The 15,202-nt window shown below is 39.7% G+C and overlaps 1 protein-coding gene across 2 annotated transcripts in view; it reads left to right on the top strand.

Annotated features, from left to right (window-relative positions):
- Positions 1–15,202, top strand: part of INO80 (INO80 complex ATPase subunit) — a 136,974-nt gene that overhangs the window by 80,866 nt on the left and 40,906 nt on the right. For both annotated transcript variants that reach the window (XM_057488702.1, XM_036923814.2), the window contains exons 25-27: positions 3,099–3,239; positions 8,420–8,645; positions 12,848–12,975. In XM_057488702.1, the coding sequence (XP_057344685.1) occupies positions 3,099–3,239; positions 8,420–8,645; positions 12,848–12,975 (495 nt within the window). The remainder of the gene's footprint in view (positions 1–3,098; positions 3,240–8,419; positions 8,646–12,847; positions 12,976–15,202) is intronic.

The following is a 15,202-nucleotide window of genomic DNA, read 5'->3' as shown; positions in this document are numbered from 1 at the left end:
GTTAATTTGTAACTACAGCATTGTATCTGTTGTCATTTTCTGAGATGAGAGCTGACTACACCCTCATGGAAAGCTATGGAAAGCTCTGGGAAGCCATTGTGTTCAGGGTTTTTGTGTATTTTATTTTCACCTTCTTTGATCACTTAAAATATCTGTGAAAATAGAATCTTAGTCTAGCAGTTGATCTATAAACTTTATTTAAAATGAGAACTTTTCTCTACATTTAAGTTCGATACATTCCTTAAGAATTAAAGTAGAAAATTTCTAAGTCATGAAAACCTAATGTGACTAATAAGTATTATTCTAATTTTAACCAAGACATGAAGAGCAAAGTATGGCCCTTTGTTAAATGGGTAAGTTTGTATCTGAGGGGAAAACATCTGTGTGTTTTCTGTGCTACACTGTGACAAGAAGTATATAACTGTGTGGCCTACCATCTTGCTGTGGTTATTTTCACTTGAGGCTTTTGCATGGTGCTAAAAGACTACAAAAGCCTAACTTCACTACTGTGTACATACTGTGGTGCTGGCAGCAAGACACACACAGATGCCAGTGCCCACATAGTAACAAGACATTCAAGAGCACGAGAGACAACAGAGTAGCAAAACCTGTGGCCCGATTATAACAATCACATCTCTCATAGTGTAACACTCTCTTTCTTTTTTCTAACTTGTTTTAGGCTGGAATAGATTAAAGAAGTAATGAACCTTCTGTTCTGTCCCTACCCCGCCAAGACATCCTACACAATGGTGTTTACGGTGTCCTTTGTGTTCTTCTGTATTAAGCATTAAATTCTTCTGTAACTAGCAGTGTCTAGCAGTCCATGTCATTATGTGAAGGGAACGTGGGTAGCGTGGTACCAAGGACAACCTGTTCTATGGAAGATTTGATGGAACCAATGTTATGAAAAAATCTAGAAAAATATAGATTCACTAATACATAGTGGGAATAGTCAGGGTTTTTCTAAAGTTAAGGCTGTTTGTGTTGAGCATTTTAAGCTAGTGAGGTGTTTTTTTTTTTAATCTGGAATCAGAAAGCTACAAATCACCTTGACATAGTTATTTCCAGTGAGATCTTAACCTAGCTCATATAAGATGAGTGAACATCTAATATAGGAATGACCAGCCCTGGAAATAGAAGTATTATTAGACTTTTTCCAGAAAAGTATTTCAAATAACATACTGTACTAAAATGACAGTGAATGTTGTATCCCTTTCTTCTTAATAACTGCAGTGTTGAAAAAGTAATTTGAGGAAATGTTCATTCTTTCATTTTTCACCTTTATATTCTAGGAATGAAATAAGAAACAGGCTTCTCTTGGATTTTGTCATTTGAGAATACTTAAAATGAGGGTGACTGAGATCCCTGACAGAGACATTGTTTAGATACCGCTCTTTAGAAGTTAGTAAAGAATTCGAAATTCTTAGGTCAGCTACTGCAGCTACCTCAGCCACCGGGGTAGCCTTGTAACCCCAAACCAGCAGCCCTAAATTACTCCTATAGCTGGATGACATGAGCTGTTGTTGTTAGACTTGTGTCATCCCTTCTCTCACCCTGCAGGAGGGTCAAGGGGAGCTGCTGCTGCTAATCAGAAGTGCACTTTTGGAAAACAAGAAAATTGACTACATTTTTTTTTACCTTCATCTGTGCATTAGCAATAGATATTTTTGGTAATATTCTTAGCTGTTTAGTATTCAGTGTTGAAAGAACAGGTAATACCTAGTCTAATTATCTTCATAGTGGTCCTCACACTAGCATTCAGATGATTATGAATGTAAACGTGAGAGGTAGGTGAACTTCAACGCAGATGCTAGCTAACATAAAGATGAGAATACAGTAATGCTGAAAATTTCTACCAGGAAGTTAAAATTCTTTTCTGGATAATAACATCTAGAGAAAAAGGTCAAATGTGTGTCAAAGCTATATAGGCCCAGCACTATGATAAAGAATTGTAAAGACTTCTGTATTATGTGAGTAGAAACCACTGAAGACCACCCAACTCTTCTAGAGCCAGTTAAAGCCTTTCAGTTTGTTCATGACCATTATTTAGAAGTTGCTGATTGGTTCATGGAAGCAGATTATGATACACATGTCCTAGTAGGCAACTTGAGATGGCTTCTCTCAAGCTATGATCCTGAAGAACCTATCTTCTTCAGGAGAAGTACTGAACAAAGGAAGAAGCCTTGAAGATATTTGGTAGTGGAAGCTTTTGGTACTGGGATTACAACTGTTCTCTGCAGAGGGTCCTGGTTACTGTTCTTCTTGCAGTTTGTGTTCTTGACCCTAGAACAATGTACAGTTTGACTCTATTGTGCATTCATCTTCGTCCATATGGCTATTTAGTTTATCAACCTGCCTTATTTAAGAAACCAGTAAAACAAATAGTAAACAAGTCAAGAATGAAGATTGAAAGATAAAATGTCTAAGATTGCACCAAAGAAAGAACTGCAGCTGCAGTGTAGAGCTGAAGTCCTACTGACAGGTTCTTGTGTGTGAACAGTCCATACATTCAAATCTTTCATGTGAGTGACTGTAAACTGAAGCTCTAACGTGAGCTCTGAGTCTGTTTAAATGTATTACAGTAATATAAATGAATAATTTTAAATGGTAATCAGATAGGGGAACTAAAGAGATCATTGTTTCCTGTTTCTGACAATTTGCATTGATATTGCCAAGTAAATTAAAACAGCTAACCTTGATAGAACCACACTACTTTGTTAGTATATACACATGATGCTAAGCAGATCTGACTTAAAATACTGTTGGCCACTGAGGCATGGTTTTTAGCTCAAGACATGAGTTTGTGTCCATGGTGTAATAAATGAACCAGACTCCCCCATATATACACATAGTGTTTGTCTAATGAAACTTATGCTGTGACTGTTTACAAATAACAGTATGTCTTCCAGAGAGAGAATTGGAAATGACATTGGAATTCTTCACTATATTACACATTGGATTCTAAGTAGTGGTTAATTATTTGTTAGACCTAATATTTGCTAGGAAGAATGTCTTTAAGTCAAGTGTTTGATATGTGACATGTTTACTGACATTAAACATAATTGTCAGTGGCACTAATTTGCATTTTTGTTTTGTAGTCTCTGGTTTTCAGCAGCCACTGTAAAGCAGTAGGTGGCTACTCAGACCAGGTCATCCATCAGCGGAGATCAGCTACTTCCTCACTTCGTTGCTGCCTGCTTACTGAGCTGCCATCTTTTTTGTGTGTGGCCAGTCCACGAGTAAGTACCACAGAAGGGAAGAGACAAAATAGATGGTATTTGAGAAGTAAATCAACCTTGAAGGGATCCATTTCTTAAACAGAACTGTTTTAAGCTGTTTGGACTTTGAGAAGCATATAAATCCTCAGTATTTAGGAAGATAATCCATGGTCCTGGCTTTCCCAAGAAAGCACTTCTTGCTTTGAGTTGGGTTGGTTTGAGAACAGTTGTATGGTAGATAGCAGTGGCTTCTTGCCCTGACCGCGTCTCGCCCCTGTAGTCCCTCTTATTTAGTTAGGGGCTTTCATCTACCATGGGAGCAAGCCATCTGTCAGGTAGATTATCACCCAACAACCGGGTCAGGGACAGTAGACTATTTGAAAAGGAGAGGGAGCCAATTGCCACCTGCATTGAGGTTTTTGAGGGTTTTTCAGAGGAGGGGGCCAGATTGGGAGGGAGATTTGATCTGGACTAATCACCGCAGTACTGTGTCCAGATAACAAAAGGGAGCAATACTCCAGCGTCAAGAAATTCCCTAGTTGGCTTTCTTTCACTTTCCTCAGCAGCCCTGTCTGGACTGTGGTTTACAACTGTGTTCCTTCTGAAAAGCAACTGTTGTGCCATATTCAACATTCTGCAGTCATAATCTTGTTTGCAGATTGGGGGTAGTTTCTTTGTGGTTTCAACTTTGAACAGCTGTTAGATCCTTCCTAATACCCAGTTTATCAAAACAGGGCACTCTGGTGATTGTTAACAGCATCATTGCAAAGGCTCCCCTTGGCACACTGCAGTTGTTTATGTTGCTTACATCCTTTATTCTCTTTTGTGTCTTTATCAATCAGAACCAGACAAAAACTTTCTTAAAACCATGAAGGAGTGTATGAAAGGAGAGAGGCAGAGTAGAGATATGGCCAAATTCTGTGATTAGAGCAAAGAACAAGTTTCTGTCTTCCCAGGTTGTTTCCTTTTGCTGTAAGGGGCAACTTTAAGTTAGCCAAAATATTCTAAGAGGCTGATATTTCTTATCCGTCTGTGTTTTTACCTTGTTTTCTCCATTGACTGCAGTAGCAAGACTACTGTTTTCAGTTATATTTCTTCCTTAGTGGAATTTTTACCATTCATATTGGCTTGCATCCTTTATTATCAAAGATCAGAGTCTGGCAGAGGGTCGAAAGAAAGGCAGTGAAGAGAAATGAGGTGCTAATACTCAATCCCATTGACTTCCGCCTGCCTAAATTTCTTTCTGCTGATCCTGTGCTACATGGACTTGATTCCCTGGCTACTATCAACTTTAATTTGTGTTGGCTCTCGAGAAAGTATGTGGCTTTTGTAAGTGTCCAGTTCTTCTAAAGCATTCATGGTTTTTGAAGCTTAAGTTAATGCTGAGAAATGCAACTTTATCTAGGAATCATCTAAAGCCAAGTGCTTCCATAGGGAACAATCTTCAGGCTTCATAGTTGTGTGATTCGCTTCATTCTCATTCTCTCAGTCTGATGTACAGATCAAAAGGCCTAATCTAAAAGTCCAGATTTCTGAGAGAGGTATGTCAAGAGATTTTTACATCTTCCCAGTGTTTTATAGAGACAATAAAAAGAGAACTGCCTTGAACTGTAATTATATTTGTACTACTTGAGTGTTGTTTTCTATGGAACCCAAAGTCTAAAACTATTTCCCTGAATAAAAATATTTAAGTTTCCGTAAAGAATAATAAATGTAGCTTGAAGAAGACTCTGATAGCATAAAGGTGTGTGGTAGCAGGGGACAGGAGAAAACTTTTATCGTTTGCCTGAAGGGCTTCTCCCCTTCACCCTCCTTTCCTACTCAGTCCCTCTCTCCCCATGGTTTTTCACATAGCATGTGCTAAACCTGAAAATGGGACTGATTACACCATGGTTATAAGGACAGACACAGGAGTTTTAAACATGTCTAAATTTTTTATACACTTAAAACCTCTTTTCTCATCAGACCACCTTTCATGAGATAATGGTGATTTCTAACCCATCTGTAGTGGGGAGAAACTAATTTCCTCTGAAGTCTCAACCCTGGCCTTGAGTCAACACAAATTAATTTTCCTTGCACATGCTATGAAAACTTTTGGGTCAGTTCAGGAAGAACTATGCCACTAAGGAAGGAATCACAGGAGCCATTTTCTCTTTGGCTGAGGAAATTTTGCAGTTAATAAACTAAGACCCTGGGAATACATCTTACCAAAAAACTGAAGCGCTTGGAGTGGTCACGCTTCCTAGAGCTAGAACAGGAACATACATGCCCTCAGGAAGGATGCGCAGAATGCTTGATGAGACAGCCCCTGATGATACTGTAGTTGTAGTTTAGGAATTTAATGGAGCAAGAAACCGGGGTTAGCTCATGTGAAACTAAAGAGCATATGCATTTCCATTTGGGGGAGGGAAGAATGGTATATCACGCTTCATCTCCCCCTGCTTCTGAGCAATCAGGAAGGCCACTTGGTGTTAGCAGAACTGGTGGATGCTGTCTAAGAGCTGACTTGGAAAGCACAGTTTAAGCAGAAATTGACTTATTTGCCTCCTTTTGTATCTCATGAGTTCACTGCTTACGTACTTACAACATGACATTCTATGATTCTGCATGTATCTTGATCCAGGACTCCTGCCAAAGAAGCTTATCAAAACATTAAAAAATATTCCACTAGGAGCTGTGCCTTGCAAACCTCCCAGCTTTCAATCCTAGACTTGGATGGAGATCAGCAAAATGAAATTGGAAAATAGGTGAAAGTTTACAACTGAAAGAAGTTGTTTTGTTTTTAAACTATAAGAGTGCCTAGAAATGAGTTCTAGGCAGGAAAAACATTTTTCTCTTGTCACTGTTCTCCCCCTATCCTTCATGCACAGTTTCTAGCTTTTGATTTCCCATCTTGAGAATACGGGACCAGAGACTTTATATATAACTCCAGTATAAGTTCTTCTTTTCCACAGAATAAACAAAGAAAAAAATCAGAGCAGTTATCTTTGAGTATAAAAATTGGTCAGTATGAGTCTATCATAAGAAAAGATTAAGTATGCTTTACTCATGCAAGACAGTTCATGTTTGAGATGCATAGAACTGGTCATACTACTGTAGTCCAGACCAGACCATTGCTTCTTAAACCATTTTTATGGCAGTATATAGCCACCTTTGATGGTGAGGTTCTGGGACTCATACCTTATATGGTAGATGTCAGCTCTAGTCTAGTATCTACTGGGCTACTGTCAGAACAAGCCATAGCAGGGAGAAACCCAGTTTTTATCCATCTGCTCTGTATTTCGGTTTTTATATGCCTGTGCGCAGCCTCTAGTAGGAAAAATGAATTAACTTGGAGGCAAGAGAGCAAACTCCTTTTGGTAGTAAAGGTGATATGAAATTACCAAAACCTGCTCCTGGTACTGTGTAGGTAAACATGTTTGTGTGTGAGTCTGCCTGGGTTTTGGAGCTCCTGGGGCCCAGCTTGCTGTGACCCTCTGTAGCTTTGCATCTGGACCGTAGATGGCACTGCTCTCTAACAAATTCAGTTCAGCTGCAAGTCAGAGTAGTGGAATCTATGGTTATTCGTAAATGGTGCTCTTTTTCTGGTTTTGGTATCCTCTACTCCCCAGCAAGAGGCACCTGCAGCCCTGTAGTCAGCGAGCTGTTAATGTACCCCAGGCAGTATTTCTCAAGGCGTGGCCTGAGATGCAGGGGTACTCTCAAAAACCTAGATCAATATCTGCATCTGAGATAAGTTCCTAAGAAAGTTCTTAGACATACCAAAACTTGACAACCATTGCCTTAAAAATGGGCATGAAAATGGAAAAGTTAATAGCAAGATAGATATTCCTAAGTGTCTAACTTCCAAGAAATAACAGAAACAATAGAACTCCCTAACTAGAAACAGCAGGGTTTTATTTTCAGATGTCTCCCAACACCTCTGCCCTTTCTCCTTATAGCCATCTCCCCTATCTCTTGGTTTAGCTCCAAGGTTGTTCTGAACAAGGTACTGCTTATAATGGGACTTAAGCATTTTTACTAACCTGGGCTTGCAGATAGCCACAGCCTCCAAATTTTTTTTTATTAAAGTATTGATATATAATCTTATGAAGGTTTCACGTGAACAACATTGTGGTTTCAACATTCACCCATATTGTCAAGTCCTTACCCCCCCACCATTGTAGTCACTATCCATCAGCATAGTAAGACAATGTAGAGTCACTGCTTGTCTTCTCCATGCTGTACTGCCTTCCCTGTGACCCACCTATATTGTGATTATGAACTATAGTGCCCCTTAATTCCCTTCTCCCTCCCCACCCATCCTCCCCAACCCCTCCCCTTTGGTAACCACTAGTCCCTTCTTGGAGTCCGTGAGTCTGCTGCATAGCTTCCAGATTTTAACTAAAAGTAACTCAAGCTCCTTGTCAAATGATTTGACAGCTATCAGAATACACAGCTGCTTAATAGAGTGGGACACCCAGATTGCTAAAGGAGGATTAAGCCTAAGTTTCTAAATTGGCAGGAGCTTTCTATTCCATTGGGGGGAAGTTTTTGAGTGTTGTACCTTGTGGTGAGGTAAGAATCTGTGTATGGCCTCTGCCTTAGCCAAGAAATGAATCTACTACTCTTTAGCAGTTGCTTTCTTTACCCCCACCCTCTCCCAGCTTATGGCCTAAAAGAAAGGCTCTCTTATCTTCTGTTAGAATTTTCAGTTGGCAACCTGGTCGGGGAAGAGAAGTGATGATAAACTTGAGAGCTTTGCCACAGATGTGTTAAAGATAGTTTTAAATGTACCGGGCAAGTACTTTTTAGTTCTTTAATGATGACTAACTACCTCCAGTTCCCTTTGCCTCACCATCCTGTGTATAGCTAAAAGAATTCTACTGAAAGCACTACCTAGCGTGAAGGGAGGTGGCAGACTGATCAGATATATATACATCTGTGATAGAATTATTCCTGACCTAGTATCCCAGTTTGTCCGCACACTCAAGTGCTCTTTGGATCCTTAGTTTGTTGCAGGTTCATGTAAGAGGTTGGGCTTTTACCTGGGAAAGCTCACTAAGTCGGTTATTAGGAACAGCTTAGTTTGTCAGAACGGGGAAGTTAAAATCACTAGCCTTAAGAATTACCCACATTGGTCTGATTTCAAAGTTGAGGTTCAGAAGGCTTCATGAATATGAAGTGTGAAAGAATCATCTCGTACGAATTTTTCACTGCAGGTCACCGCAGTGCCATTGGATTCTTACTGCAATGACCCAAGTGCAGAACATGAGCAACGAGTGCTGAAGGAAGGAGGGAGTCTGGCAGCCAAGCAGTGTTTGTTGAATGGGGCCCCTGAACTGGCGGCACACTGGCTAAATCGGCGATCTCAGTTCTTCCCAGAGCCAACTGGAGGACTGTGGAGCATCAGGCCTCAGAATGGCTGGTCTTTCATCAGGATTCCAGGTGAGTCTTACATTCTTTTGGGATATGTTCCTAGCTTTGGCAAGGGACCAGAGAGTATACTCCATGTGGCTGTTTTAGGTATTTGGAATTCAGAGTTCTTTGGGGTTTCTGTTTCCTTTTGTCCTTGGTAACTTACAGGTAAGAATACTTAAGTAATTTGTGACTTGAGAGAGAAGTGTATTTTTTATTTGTTGCTTAAGTGTTCTCCTTTGGCAAGCTTATTGCTGAGAAAGAATTCCAGTCTTTAAAAGGGGAAGGAGGTGGGGGTCCGTGGCATAGAAATAAACTTGGTCAGAAAGCTCCAGGTCGGGTGAGTGTAGTTGTCTTGTGCCATTGCCAATGGAATGAATGAGAATGTCATCACTCATAGAAAGACCCATCCTAAGTAGCATAAACAGTGTCCTGCACGAAGCACTAGAGATCTGAATGATAACCAAAAGAAAAACAGTATGTTTTGTGCCAAAATACTAGCAGATTCCCAGACCTCCTAGGGTCAAGGTCAAGGGTTGAAAGGAAATTGGGTTTTCATCTTTGCTTTAGTGAGACTACTTTTAAGGAAACCAAACACAGGGTTCATAAGCTTATGTGCTTTGCTTTTACACCTGCTGGCAAGCTGGAGTGGTAACTTAACTACTGTGTTATTTTGGGTTGTGCAAAATCTCTGATACTTCGATTATGTTCATCTTTTAGTATGTAATGGAAACGAACTAGAGCTAAGTATTCAAAAGAGAGAATCTGCTATTTTTAAGAGGTAACTGGATTCCAGGGTTTAAGGCCTGATTTTTCCATTTAATGTTAACTTTTTGTCAAGTGTTAAGGGACTTTGGTCAACCTGATAGTAACTTCAGGGTGCTTTGAACTGGAAGATGCCATTATGCATATATGAGAGCAATATTATTTATATATGGCCTCATACCTGATTTAGAACACATGAAAGCAGTGAGTGAAGGTATATTGTTGGAAAGCAAAGGGAAAGCTCAAGTGTAAATAAAGTAGGCCTTAGTAGTAGAAGGAATAAAGGAATAAAATCTAGCAGGCATGGAGGCCACGAATCCCAGGCAGAAGATGAGCACAGGTATTGAAAGAAGCAAGACACTTTACTTCTTCTCTCCCTTCTTCATTCTAGCTCCTAAGTTCCCAGTACAGGAGTAGAAGGCTTATTGCTAGCTCTGTGGGAATCTCTTGTGGCTTTTCCTGTTCTTTGAAAGAAAAATGGGCCTTGTTTAAATAGCAGGAAGTGTCTGAGTTCTTTTTGCATCGATAAAAAGCAACAGCCTCACTGGCTGTTTACTGTGAGAACCAACCAGCTCCTCACTGACCCCATTGTGCTTTGTAGACTGGCTGGTGCAGGGCAGTGAGGGGTTGGGGTGGGGGGTGTCACTGGAATCTGCTTTTTATCCCTCTTTCCTCTATACTTGCTTTTACATTTTCTGTTTCCTGGGGAAGGGTTAGTTCCATCATACTGCTTAAGAGACTGACCAAAGTCTAGATTGCACACACCTTGAATGCGTCTCCATGTTTTACCAGGAAAAAGATGTACAATCCCTGCAGAAGTCTCCTGTCCTTAGAAAAAGGAGATAATTTCATGTTATCCTAATTTTACTGCCATGGGATATATTCATTTTGTCTCTGAGCAGGATTTTATACTGCAGTCAGTAAGAACTTGTATCTAAGTAAAACTGTAAGATTGTACCATAGGATTGTAGGGAATATTGTAAGAAAGTAGGATAGGTCTGGTCAGCATTTTCTGAGCTCCTTTTTTACAGAAAGAGCTGGGCATGGGTTTGACTTGGCCTAATCAGTTTAATTTCTGGAGAATTTCTCTCCTCTTGGCTCTAAGCCCTGCTTAGCAACAGGTGGTGTGCTCTTGTCCAGTGCAACTTTGGTATCTCCTGAAAATTGGGGTAATGGATGCCAGGCCCAGAAGTATGCAGAGCCTACACACCAGTGTATGCAGAGAAAGAAAACCTGGTTTGTTTGTTTTTTTTGCATACCTTCCTAAGGACAAATCCTGGAGGCTGACTTCCTCTGTCTAGCATGCTCACCGGAGAAGCAAAAATACTGTTGATTGCTTAAAGTGTTTGAAGATTATTGCTGAAGTCTTTCTTCTTAGGCCTTTTTCTTCAGGGCAATCCAAAGAAATCCATTCCATCCACTTCCACCTTCCTCACCTACACATTAACAAGCTAACAACAGGTACCATGTAGTGCTTCTTTCAGGCACATCACAGGTCTATCCCTACTGTAAGTATACATACATCTTCATCTCTGAGCTTTCTTAATCTTAGCATCAGTTCATGCATTCTGATTAACAATATAAAGTAGATGTTGGAAGCAGGAATGTGTGAAAACCATCACATCAATGATTTTTAGATAAGGCTTTTCAAAATTCAGATACGAGACATATTTGTATATGCTTAAATGTTTGCGTTGAGGGAGTATGTATGAATGGAGAGAGAAGATAAGCAGGCTGCAGAAATCTGATGAGTTTAGCTTGCCCACTCTCAGTGAGTGACTGAAAAATATATGGGCTGCTTTTTTTTCTTACCTTCCTGTGCTTTTAATGAGAAAAGAAAGAAACTTATTGTCTAAAGTTGGTTGGTAGCTCTGTGGGGGATGTTTAGGAGCTATTAAAATTGAGGGACCCCAGGGAATCCAATTAAAATAGAAGGGTAATTGTGACAAGAAGAAAACCTTGAAGTTGTTATGAAAGTGTTGCTGCCTGATCAGACTTGGAATTTATACAGGCCTCCTTGTCTGGTGCCAGGGAGAGGACTTAGCAGTTGGTTCTGTCCCAGCTGCAGTCATTTGATTGTGTTGGTAAGGAGACCAACAAAAAGAAGAGCATTTCAATAATCTAAACAGGACCAAACAAAGAGGCTGAACAAAGGTGTGTGCCACAGCGTCAGGGAGGGGGTGGTAAAGGGAGAGATGTGGCCTGGCAGCGTTCCGAAGGTGGGAAAAGGCAGGCTGCAGTGCAGAGAAGTAAACATCAGGACCTGTGGCTTTGTAGCAAAAACAGAGGGGCTGATGATTTGTTATGGTGCTGTCAGCACATCCGTTCTTCTTCAGTTTATACAATAATTGTACACTTGGCAAATACTGGCAAACACAGAGAAATAACTGTTGAGAAGTATTGGATTCCTCTCAGTAAGCCTTTGCAGTTCAGGGGGAAAAAACCATAGGTTCAAATCCTGAAACCGAGATAAGACAGTATGTTTTTCTAACAATTTTCTTTTTTACTTTTAGCCATCTGTTGTCTATGTAATATCTCTAGCCTTTCCCTTTTTGTGTCCCATAGCTACTTCCCTATATACTTTTAAATCTCCCAGTCCCTTAAACCTCATCTCTCCCCTTCTTAATAGCAGCAGTTGTTCAGGGCATGTTTATGGACCAGTCTGGAAACAGGAAACTCTGCTTCCTGAAATATGATGGGAGTTGAATGATACTGAATGGATAGGATGAAAAATTGTGAGTTAATTCTGGCTGAAATGCCTTTTTTTTTTAATGGAAAGAGAAAGGAGAAAGCACAAGTAAAAGCAGCTTCCATTTCACAGAAACCCATAGTCAGTCTTTCTGAGAAGCTGAACAAGCCTAAGGCCTTTATTGAATTACTGTTTAGGATAATGACATTTACCAGCCAGCCTGTTTGAAATCGTCCAGGAGAGAGAGTTTTGTTTTTTTTAAAAAGGCAAGAGTGGGTATGTTTATTTGCATTTCTTGATGTTTAAGTGGCTCCAGGGATAGGCAGGAACAGTCCTTGTTACTCTGCATTCTCATGTTTTCAGGAGGCAAACCATTTAACCGCAGAACCAAGAGAAACAGGTATCTAGAGATAGGATGAACAAAGAAAAAACAGATTTCTTAGATTACATACAGCAAATACGATGTGGACATCACTCTTAGATGTCTGTGTGTGCCTTCTATCCACTGTGTAAGGATGTACAGCAAGGAAGCTTTCAAACGCTTTAGCTGCTGTCTGATGGCGAACTGTCAGTTGGAAGGGAACCTATACCTCCCTCTTTCAGGATATTTCTTCCTGGATCATGATTTAACAGGGTGGACTTACTTCTCTATAGAATTTCCTTTCATGATGACAAGCATCCTAATTGTAGTAATTTTGGCTGCATACAGCTTTGCAGTGAGTGATTTTGCTACTTCAGTTAAATACAGTTTTGCCCTCCCTGCTTTTCTTCTCCCTAGGCAAGGAGAGCCTCATCACTGACAGTGGAAAGCTGTATGCCCTTGATGTCCTGCTGACTCGACTCAAGTCTCAAGGACATAGGGTCCTTATCTACTCCCAGATGACCAGGATGATAGACCTGCTGGAGGTAGGAGAAGGAACCTTGGCGGATCTAGGACACCTTGACTTGCAGGAATGCTTAATAGGAACCCCAAACTCATATCTTTGTGAGTTTACTGTCTATAAAGGGAGAAAAAGCAGCTCCTGGCAGATGTGAGAGTATGCAAAGAACTTCTGTCTCTTTCCCTATACCTGTGAAGTAGAGCACCACCTACTCCCCTCCTTTACTATGGAATAAATTCCCTAATTTTAAAGTAGATCAGAGCCTAGGAATTTCTTGAAAAGTCCTCTGAAATTTTGTGTGGAAAACAAGATTTGGGATTAGTTCTTCATATAAAAAACCCAAGAGCAGCTATTCTACCTGAGTTAATGTAGTGGTTCTCAACTTGATTATACATTGCAGTCTCCTGGGGGAGCTTTAACAAATACTGGTGTCTGGTCCCATCCCCAGAGATTCTTGTTTAATAAGTTTTGATGAAGCCTAGTCATCAGGATATTTAAAAGCTCCTGAGGCGATTCTAATATCCAGAGTTGACAACCACTGGATTATGGTGAAAGATATAGCCGTGGGTAAGGTTTATAGCATTCATCCTGGTGCAGGGCAGCCTTGCTACTTTAGTTCCTTTTATGTTGATGTTCTCACTACTTTCTCGTTGTTTGAGTAGTGAGTGGCATATTACTTGAGGGAAAGGAAGTCATGGATATAGAAACAGAGTGAAAGTGAGGACAGATAGTGAAAAATGACCAGAGTAATAATTCTTTAGTACAAGAAAGTTGGAAAGCTACTGAGAGACTAAAGCACTTGGATGTCAGTAGGGTGTAAATATTCTCATGTTTTTTCATAAGCTTTATAAATCTAAGGCTACATAGTCTAACCCTGCTACTCAAAGAAGTAGTTGGTAATAAATAAATGAAATTGGACCATGATTAGTCCTATCTAGGAATGAGGGAGTAGAGATTGTATCAGTACAGCAGGAATTGAAGGGTAGTGATAGGGAAGAATTTAGGTTCTGTGGGAGCCAAGGTTGGCTTGCTAAATTTTGCAGTGAGTTTATCTGAATTCAGTGGTGGACTCTTTTTAATAATCAGCAACCTGTTTTAGCAAGAGACATTACAAATGATATTCAAGGTCAATGTAATCACTAAGTCTTATGTTTAATATAATGTTTACCCCCTTGAATGCTATTCACAGGCTAAACTTTCTGATTTGTGTTATGAATAGGTCACCTCTTTCTAACTAATAGAAAAATGCTTATAAGTGACTATAAAAGAGGTAATTAAGCCATTGTCTTTGATGTAAATCTTGATTATGTTAAAGATCCTAATAGCAGTAATTCAAAATAAAAGGACTACTTACATGTTTAACATTGTTCAGACCAAATGATGCAACAGTCGAAACTGTTCAGTGGGACTCTATCTAATAAGTACACTTGCTTTGTCTGGAAGAGTCAGGGAATTACAGATGAAGTAGTGATCTTGCAATGCTCAGAATTACAGAAAAAGATAGTATTCTAAGGATTTTGTTAGGGAAGTGATGATATTTCTTTTCCAAGGCTGTATCAGTACATTATAGAGCCTTAAAAGTTTGTTCATATTAAGGGGAAGTTCCTAAGGGAAACTGGATGAGCCACCAACATAGAACCAATTCTGATAGATGTAGGTGAGTCTGTGTGGTTTAAGTCTGATACAGTCCTACATTTTAGTTCCTTATTCTGTATATTGCATACTTCTATGTACTTATAAGCAAATACTCATAAATATTACCAAAATTAATAATTCAAAGTGTGATAATTTTGTTCAGGATGAATGCTGTAAACCTTACCCATCCAGGGTCATTTTCCTATCTTTCTTGAATCCATCAGATCTTTTGGAGGGGTGGGGTGATGTGGACTGTGTAAGTAGGCTTAGTAAACGTGGCAGCTGGAGAATCTTCTCTAAATGTAGTTGCATCTCTATGGGGAATTCTAAATTAGGGAAAAGAGATTTAAAACCTGAATTCCACAAGTGCTAACATTCCTTAGCCATATGTATAACACGCATCTAGGATGCTAAAGCCAGAAATTATTGCAGCTGGTTTGTATGTTTTACAGAGAAACTAAAATGAAACCATTGTCTGGTTTCCTTAATGCTATGCTATTCTTTTTCCTTCAACATTAAATTTCCTGAAAGTTCATTTTTGTATCTACTTAATATTATTTACTTGAACTGTATTCTAGGAGATTAGCTCTCATAAAGTTAGTTTAAAGCCTACCATG

The sequence above is a fragment of the Manis pentadactyla genome, chromosome 11 (assembly GCF_030020395.1).
Source record: "Manis pentadactyla isolate mManPen7 chromosome 11, mManPen7.hap1, whole genome shotgun sequence".
NCBI classification, from domain to species: Eukaryota; Metazoa; Chordata; class Mammalia; order Pholidota; family Manidae; genus Manis; species Manis pentadactyla.
Note: the sequence above shows the minus strand (reverse complement) of the source record. Positions and strands in the feature narration are given on the sequence as shown.